Consider the following 9663-nt stretch of genomic DNA (forward strand, 5'->3'; position numbering starts at 1 on the left):
TTTGAAGAAGCAACCATATATCCTGAAAAAGACTTGGAGAAAACAAGAGTAAAATAGAAAATGTGTTATTCATCACAATTATAGAACTTGGCTGCAGCCACTGAAATTATCAGACAATTGCTTTAAGACTGTATTCAGACAATCCTACTGGACCTTGTGGAAGCCAAATTTATTATGTATCCTGAAAAGAGAAAACAAATTTGAGAAAGAAAACATCATCTAATGCAGATCGCATGCAATCACAGAAAGATGAGGTTGTCAAGGGCCTCTGGAGATTCTCTGTTCTAACCTTCTGCTTAGAGCCAGTTGCCCAGGTCTGTGACCAGTTGGATTTTTAATAACTCCAAGGGTGAAGATTTCACAGTTTCCCTGTTGCAATGTTCGATCACCCTGACAGTTTAAAATTCTTTCTTATGTTTAAATGGAACTAGACACAGCCACGGCCTACCTAGTCAGCTAGCAATTAGGCCTGGGATGTTCTCTTTTGTGAACTGTCTACAGTTGAGGTTCTTTTGATGGCCATTGGTACTAACAGTACCAAAAAGATGCCAAGGCTACACCTCTTCATCTGCACCTGATAGCCATAGAGTCTGGCCATGGAGAGGAATGGAAACTACCCCCTCTAAAAATTTTGGCAGAAAACATGACTTCTCTGGTGTACATTGGCGCATAGTGCAGGGCTTGTATGTGTGTGACTTTGAAAGTACTTGTCCAGGCAATCAGTTCAGAACAGTGGTTGATTTCCTCTGTATATAGTGCTGTCTGATCGTGTATGCATGTATTAAATACAAAACATTTTGTCTTTCTAGGTGTCTTTGGGTAGGGAGTGGTATGTCCACACAATCTACACTGTACGTTCAAAAGAGAATGCTAACCGCGGAATTGGCAAAAGGAGTGTGGAGCATCAGTACCACTCGCTCTTGAGCCGTGGAACTTCAGGAATATCCACACATAGACGTCAAAAGAGGGGAGTTCAGCAGGATCGAGATCTTGCAAAGGACATTGGAGTAGAAAACAACCGAGGAACAAACATACAGCACATAGCACTAGATCGCACCAGCAAGAAACAGGTCCCTCAAAGGGAGGTTGCAGTCAATGGTGTTCTCCCCAGAGAACTGAATAACAAAAGTGCAGGGGTCAGTGTAGTCACAATCATTGGTGGAGTTGCTGCCATTTTCCTTGCCATCTGCTTAATTGCAATCATTGTTTTGCTGCTAAAATGGAAACAAAATTCTGAGAAGAAGGAAGCCAGAAAGGAGCCAGGTAGCAATGAACCAATGATGCTTCCGTACAATTACGCCAGCGACAGCTCAGAGGTTTGACTCCAAGATGGCAGGATTCAAGCCAAAGTCTCCAGAGTGCCTCAAAAAGAACTTGAACTGCACTTTGCTAGCAGCAGATTGTGGTAACTCATGAGGAATGAAGAGTTCATATGCTTCTAGGTGTACCTGAAATTTTTTATCCTGAACTCTTGCTGCCATCATCAGCAATAGAAGAATCTATACCAAACCTCCCACTATGCAAAAAGGGTCATCCTGACCTCCCTATATCATGCACTAATCTAAAGTAGCATTTCAAGGAGCTGCATTGTAAGGGAGAGATTTTTTGTTTTGTTTTTGTATTTTCTGACATTTCAGAACAGTAGATGAAGCTATCTAAAGGTGCTATATATCCTGTCTGCAATAAGAGAGGAAATCTGTTTCTTCGGAAACACAAAATACTTGAGAGGAGGAATCCTTATACTCTTCAGTTAAATTTTGTATTGTTTTTTACAAGGAACACAGTATCTACAATGAAAGGTGATGAAATGCCTCAGGCATGAATCCTCCCTCCTGTAAGTATTTGACTTCACTTAAGCTATACCAGTGATTTCTTTTTACTTTTTTTTTTACTTATATATAACTGAACCTTTTCAAAAGACAGTTAAATTAGACAGCATAATATTATAAGCATTGCATGTCGCAGGATGCAATGCATATTCTTTTCTGCAAATTCATATTCAGCTATTTAATCAAGATTTTTTTTTCCCCCGTATTTATGTTTGTATAAAGCCAAAGAATGCAACAGATCCAGAAAGAAAATGGTTTTTCACAGAAACTTGAAACATGTCCTTTTAAGTTTCTAATGGATCATGGAGGTATGGTAAGGTAAATTATATTTTTTAGTGCATATCCACTGCTGGGAAATGCAAGCATTAGTATTTCAGTACCTAGAGAAGGTGATAGAGTTAGATTCAAAATGCAGAGGACAAGGTTCTGCCTGAACTGAGCCTAGGAGTCATTATACTGAATCCAGCGTGTCGTTGCCAGTTGCCATATTAAATGGCAACAAAGCAAAGAAAAAAAAAAAAGCCACATTTGATTGAATCAAGTAATATTTATTACTGTATAATCATAGCACATCTTGACAAATATCCTGGGTCATTGTTGGGCATTTTTTAACAAGTGACTACTTTTGCAAGAGTAATTCTAATTTTCTCTCAGAGCTGTTGATGTAGGTAACATGACAGCATGATGATCCACAGAAGTTTGGATCAGAAGTGTCCCACGTCATTTCTTAGCCAGACAGGACCTATTCTGTCCCAGAGATAGTCTTCCAAATATTTGGCTATGAAAGCTATTTAACCCTTAGGACAGATTGTACCATTTGTCACAATAGTGTTATATATGAATAAGCCCTTTCAAATCAGAGAACCATAGAATGGGTTGGGTTCGAAGCGATCTTAAAGATCATGTAGTTCCAACCCCTTTGCCACAGGCAGGGACACCTCCCACTAGACCAGGTTGCTCAAAGCCCAGTCCAACCCAGCCTTGAACACTTCCAGGATATGACATCCACAAATTCTCTGGCAAACTGTTCCAGTGTCTCACCACCCTCACAGTAAAGAGCTTCGTAATATCTAATCTAAGTCTACCCTCTTCCAGTTTAAAGCCATTCCCCCCTTGTCCTTTCACTACATGTCCTTGTAAAAGTACCCTCTGCAGATTTCTTGTAGGCCCTCTTTAGGCACTGGAAAGCCCATGTTTTTCTTATGTTGGGGAGCCCAGAGGTGAACACTCTAGGTGGGGTCTCATGAGAGCCAAGTAGGGGGGGACCTCCCTCAACCTGCTGGTCACACTCCTTTTGATGCAGCCTGGGGTATGGTTGACTTTCTGGGCTGTGAGCACACAATGACAGGTCACATTCAGTTTCTTATCGACCAACATCCCCAGTGTCTTCTCCTCATGCATGCTCTCAGTGTACTCTCAGACCACCCTGTATTTGTGCTTGGGATTGCCCTGACCGAGGTGCAGGACCTTGCACTTGGCCTTGTTGAACTTCATGAGGTTAGCATTGGCAGACCTCTCAAGCATGTCAAGATCCATCTGGATGGCATCCCTTCCCTCCAGCATGTCAATCACACTGCACAACTTGGTGTCATCAGCAAACTTGCTGAGGGTGCTCAATCCCACTGTCCATGTCACTGCAAAGATGTTACAGTGCCCAAGTCAATGGAGTTGTCAAAGGAGTTAAACTATAGAAATGATACAAAATCTGAATCATGCTGTTGAGACTGTTGCTAAAATACCTGTTGCCTTTCACCACTTTGTGGTGGTTGGTGCAGACAGCCCCCAGACTATCTTCAGCTGCAATACACTTGGTCTTTGGTATTCTGGGGATTGTGCTGCAGAGATCTGAGCTAGCTGAGCAGGATCCAACTTAAAAGCAGCTTGCCTGCAAGCGCACAATGCTGCCTCTGAACTAAACAATCCATCCAAAAGGTTTTCTGTACTGGCTGTGGTGCTCTCTCAGCACGGATAGACCTAAACTAGCAATTCTGCACAATCGTCTTCTGAGCCATAAAGACTCAGAAACATTGAGGTCTACTAGCCTAGGAATATCTGTGCTAAGATTCATGGTACACTATGAATATGTCCACAGAGGGATTCATGCTGATACCTTTTTTTTGCTCATTTATATTGTTATGACTTCATTCATTTAACAAGATTTCATCAGGTTTTCACCAAATAAATCTGGTCAGGATCTGTCTTTTCTAAGTTTTCTGAAGGCTGTGATTCAGACTGCTTAATTGAAGGATGTTTGCAGCAACCTAAGGGTCAAACTCCATTACTAAAATCATCTTTTATTTTAATTAATCTGGGTTCTAGCCCAAAACAATTATCCTCAAAGATGTGTCCCATGCATTAAACCCTTTCCCCAGTCACCTGACCTTAATTTACTCCTGTAATGAAGTTCCTTGTGTTGTGATCTATGTGTTATGTGTGCAAGACTGATCAAAGATTTAGCCCACAGATGCATTTTCTATTTAAAGTTCACCACTAAGTTGTGAGTGTAACCTAAGGTCAAATTTGCCTTTGTGCCTATATGTGAAATCACTATGATAATGAGAAATGCAGAATTCATCTCCTAGGACATGCATGTTGAGGTAACAGCAGTCAATGATTCTACAGAAAATGGGACACATGTAAATAATAGAACATTTAAATATTTATAAAATGCCTGTTTTGTATAAGCAAAGAAGATCTTTTTAAAAATATATAGAGAAAATACAGCAATCAGGTGTTTATCAGTAGAGCTATTTTTCTGCTTTTGAATTTTAACAGACAAGTATCACTAAAGTTGCTTGCAGGCAAAATCTTTTTTTAATTATTATTTCTTTTAATAAAAATCCCATCAAAAACCATGTGTTCTACAAGCCAAATATTTAGCTTGGCAAACAACTTGATCACTGTTCTGTATAGCATTCAAGGACAACTCTATAAAATGTTTAGGCTGATGGGGATTATCAGACTAAAGTTTTTCTAACAGTATATAAAATAATAGAGCAAACTGGTAATAACAAAGAAAAACACAAAGAAAACACTGAAAAGCTGAACAAGCATGAGTAAGATTCGAGTCAGATATTGAAGTCCTTTGCCTGGGAAAAAATCCCAGTGTTTTCAGTGAGGCCTGCCAGATTTGTCCCATTCTTAAGGAAATGGATTTCTTACAATTCAGTGAACTACAAATACATCTATACCAGCATGCCTTTTTTATTATGGCTTCAAGGTTTTAGATTTCAGGAAGATGTTTTTGAGGATTATTGACATTTTCCCTTCTACCTAAAAAGTGGCCTTGTGTATACTAACCTGAATAAGTGCCTCATTCCCAGTTATGTGCACAAATATGTTAATATTTATCTATCCATGCAATAAACTGAGTATATTTTATATATATATATTTAATCTATTTCCAGATTATGTATTCAATCCTCTTATCCCTGGAGATGCTTATTCTGCTAGCAGTAATACCGTTTGTTAAGCCATTTATACAATAACTACTGTATTTAAATTTGTCAAAAATCTTTCCATACATATTTATTTGGAACATTCTTTTACTTATGTCTATGGCTGTGATATTTGGCATTTGTATCAGGAAAAAATAAAACTACATTTGTTTTGGTTACTGATGTAAGATTTGTGTGTGAAAATCACACTGTGGAAGGGGGTCAGTAATGCAGGGTTAACAAAAACTAAATTGTCTCAGCGATGGAAGAACATAAACTTACTACTATGTTTGTAATAAACCTCTCTGCTTTGCTCCTGAACTGGTTGTTTTCTGGTCATCAGGTGTTCAGGACAGGGGCTGGCTGTTTTTTAATCATTGTTGTTGCACTCATGGCTCAGAGAGGGATTTTTCTTTCAATTCCAGAACATCAGAAATCTCCTGACGTCTGCAAGTGCTTTGTAGGGTGGATTGCCACATTCCCGTGTGCTGGCAGGGTTTCTTGCACCAGACTCACTGACAAGTGAAGGTGAGCCTGCAGGAAACAGTTCTCTTGTTCCTGCAGTGCTGATGTTGCTGTCAATTTTTATTTCTCAGAGTACATTAGATTTTTTTTCATGGCAAATGGTACATAATGGTGAGAGAGCATTGCTGCTCAGGAGAGCCCAACAGCCTGTTCAGGAGGGCCCAATAGGTTGTTCAGGAGGGATAGGAAGGCCAGGAGAGGTGGAGGAGTTGCACTCTGTGCAAGGGAGGAGCTGGACTTCACAGCCCTTACTCTCAGGGGTGATGGATTGGAGAAGCTGATGGTGAGGATCTGGGGAATGGAAAATAAAGCAAATGTCCTTGTGGGTGTCTGCTAGCAATCACTACTTAGCAGGGTCTCCTGGGCATGAGCTTTTGAGGACTTAGGGGACCATGAGAACTGCTCACTTTTAAAGAACCACCTTTTGAAAGCACAGGAGCAGGAATCCCATCGTGTCAATAGGAGTCAAGCAGGTGTGGGAGAAGAGCAGCCTGGAAATCCTCCTGGAACTGGGCAGGAAAAGAAATTGTATCCCAGAAATGGTATGCTCCCTAGAAGCAAGGTCGAGCTTCCCAGGAAGACTACTGAGCTGGGTCTCACACATGGAGGGAGACGTCACGAAAGGCCAAAGCTCAACTAGAGATGAAACTGGTCAGTGTTCCGTCAGACAACAACAAAAGGCTTTTTAAAGGATGCTACTAACAAGCAGAGGCCTAAGGGAAGTCTCAGACTGATACTTTATGAAGATGGCCACTAAAAACTGGGGATGAAGAAAAGACAGAGGCATTTAATACTTTTGCTTTGCCTCACTGCATGGTAGACATGGGGCTCCCTGCTCCTGAGTCAGAAGACCACGGCTATGGGAGCCGTGACTTGGTGGACACTGCAGTGTATGGGAGCAGTCCCTGGGGCCAGGGCTGGACATGAGCATGCTGGGGAGAGCCCCAGTGCCCTGCCCCACCTGGGCCCCCGGGTTCCAGAGCTGATGTCACAATGGTGTTCCATTCTAACCCGGTGGTTGCCTGGCAAAAGCCCCAGTGCCTGCAGGGACGGTGCTGGGTGTAGCAGCACCAGCAGCACTGGGGGTGCTTTTCTCTTGCGGAGGAGCACTCCTGTCGAGCTTCACAAGCTTTCTATTTACAGGTCTTCTCCCGGCCCTATGAGGATGGGCCAGTGGTTCTGCTGCTGCTGGTCCGGGTGAGTTCCCCCACGGCTTGGGGACACGCCGGCACAGCTGCACCCCAAAGCAGCCGTAAGTAAGGTACAGCACAAATCACTATTGCTACCACCAATAATAATAATGATAAAGGAAATAACAAGGGAAGAGAATACAACACTTCACCACCGCCGACCGATAACTCGCACCACCCAGCAGTGATCTGGCCCTTCCGGGTAACTGCCCCCAGTTCTACATTCTGGGCATGACGTGCTGTGGTATGGAATACCTCTTTGGCTAATTTGGGTCAGGTGTCCTGCCTCTGCTTTCTCCCGGCTTCCCCTTCTCCCTGGCAGATCATGAGGCTCAGAAAGTCCTTGGTCAGACTAAAACATTACTAAGCAGCAACTGAAAACACCATTGTTATCAGCGCTGTTCCCAGGCTGAAAGTCAAAAACACAGCGTTGCACCATCTACTAAGAAGGAGAAAAAAGACTGCTACTGATGAACCCCGGACAAAACCCCAACCCTGAATCCTATTTTGAAAAAAAGAAAAAAAAAAGAATAAAATCCCTCAGATCCCTCTGCACTCAGGAAAGAGTAAGATCACCTCTCAAGATCTTAGGGTGATCTACCATAGATGTCTAGTGTCTACTAGCATACTTTATAGACAGAAGGCTATCTAAATGCCATTGGAAGTGATGGCAGGCATCCCAGACATCTGGAAAAGTAACACAACCAAATAATACAGGATGTTGAGAACAAAAGGTTGAATGAAAACTAAAGGACCAATGCACTTAGTCCAGTAAGGTGCAGCAAGACACGGGCAGCAAAGGACTTGAAACAAGTACCCTCATCCCTAGGGATATTTTCTACCTATTGGAACAAACTGGAGCTAACTGGCACGAATGATCTGGAGCACCCAAGCTGACCATGATGCCCTCTAGATGATCATCTTCAGGAGCTGGGATGTCTGAATTATGCTAAGAACCATGTGCCTTCTGTTTGCACTCATATTTATGAATTGTGTGATTCTGATTTTAGTTCTAAAAATCAGTACGTACTTGGTAAACATGACTCTCTGCTGTTTCTGTTGTCTCGAAATCCGTATTTGCTTCCCATGTGCTGGGAGAGGAGGCAAATCTGCGAAATGGATGCTCACAGTATCACAGTATACTTTATAAATTAAAAAGCTGTATGGAAGTGAGGCAGGTTAATTGTGTTGCCTGATTTCTGGTGTTTGCACATCCATCTAGCTTAACAGATCCACTCAACTGTTAAGAAGGAAATAGTATCTCAGGATTAATAGTATCTTAGACCAATAACTTATTGAAATGAGATCTAACAAATTGTAAAGTAGGGACTTGATAAACAGAAACAGCATAATGAGTGCAAGGTCAGAGCTGAAGCCCATCTAGACATCAAGTTTAAGCAGGACACGTGAAGAGGCTGGTTTGCCATTCATAAAATTACATTGGCCCCAGTTAATCTTTGTCTAGACTATTACTAAAACTAATTCGATCTTGTACCCTGACACCTCTTAGAAGCTTGAGTTTCCTCTATATGTTGAAGTATTCCTCCATTGCAATCTGCATTATGCCATATTGGAGCTAGTATATGTACTGGAAAATGCAGCAATATGCATCTCAACAGAACATAATTCATCCTGCTTCTGGGGTAATTGAGACAGTAGTCTCTGCTGCTACAGCTATAATGCTACTAGGCCTATAAGCTTTTTGACCATCCCTATGATACCTCATTGGCTGTAATGTAGGTATACCCAGAGAGTATAGTACAGACTGAGCATCAGAGTTAGAGGCAGAAGGAACTGCAGAAAAAAAATCCCACTGAGGATTAGTAGCCTGAGTCTGTTCCCTGCCGCAAGAACTGTATAACCTACAGGGAAAAGAAGTGTCAGAGGGAGTTGTTGTCACTCTTCAGTTGTGAAATAGAGGCAAGAACCACTTCCCAAGACATTTGCAAGCTAGTCTTTCACCCCCTGTGAACTGGATTTGTACGATTTCAGATTAGCACTCTTGCTCTCTTCCACTCTTGCTTTTTGCTCATTACTCCCCACGTATCACCTCAGCCCTCAGCAGCCTCTTCCCCAGACTGAGTAATACCGAAGGGACATTACAATGTCCTGGGTTCAGCAGTAGCAGTCATTTTTCTCCTTCTTGGTGCAGTGCAGTGTTTTGACTTTCAGCTCGGGAACAGAGCAGATAGCGATGTTTTGGTTTGGCCAAGGACTTTGTGAGCCTCATGCTCTGCCAGGGAGGAGGGGAAGCCGGGAGGAAGCAGAGACAGGACACCTGACCCAAGCTAGCCAAAGAGGTATTCCATACCACAACACGTCATGCCTGGGATGTAACTGGGAGTTAGCCGGAAGGGCTGGGAGACTGCGGGGTTGGAGGAGGTATGGGTCAGAGCTTGGTCGGGCTTGGGGGGCGAGTTATCGGTCGACTGGTGGTGAGATGTCGTATTCTCTTCCCTTGTTATTTCCTTTATCATTGTTATTATTGGAGGTAGCAGTAGTGATTTGTGTTATACCTTAGTTACTAAACTGTTCTTATCTCAACCCGTGGGAGTTGCATTCTTTTGATTCTCCTCTCCATCCCTCTGGGAGTAGGGGGAGGGAAAGAAGGGGGGGAGTGAGTGAATGAGTTACCTGACTGGGTTTAAACCACGACATACAGCTACATTCACTACTGAAATC

General features: G+C 42.4%; 1 protein-coding gene across 1 annotated transcript in view; it reads left to right on the forward strand.

Moving 5' to 3' along the window:
* FREM2 (FRAS1 related extracellular matrix 2) overlaps positions 1-5587 on the forward strand; it is a 124319-nt gene extending 118732 nt beyond the window's left edge. The window contains exon 24 of the mRNA XM_061457457.1: positions 810-5587. Within this exon, the coding sequence (XP_061313441.1) occupies positions 810-1322 (513 nt within the window). The 3' untranslated portion in view covers positions 1323-5587. The remainder of the gene's footprint in view (positions 1-809) is intronic.
* The last annotated feature ends 4076 nt before the right edge of the window (positions 5588-9663 follow it).

The sequence above is a fragment of the Pezoporus flaviventris genome, unplaced genomic scaffold, assembly GCF_033815535.1.
Source record: "Pezoporus flaviventris isolate CSIRO_AGI_PZ_B2104156 unplaced genomic scaffold, CSIRO_AGI_Pfla_v1 ptg000025l, whole genome shotgun sequence".
Lineage (NCBI taxonomy): Eukaryota > Metazoa > Chordata > Aves > Psittaciformes > Psittacidae > Pezoporus > Pezoporus flaviventris.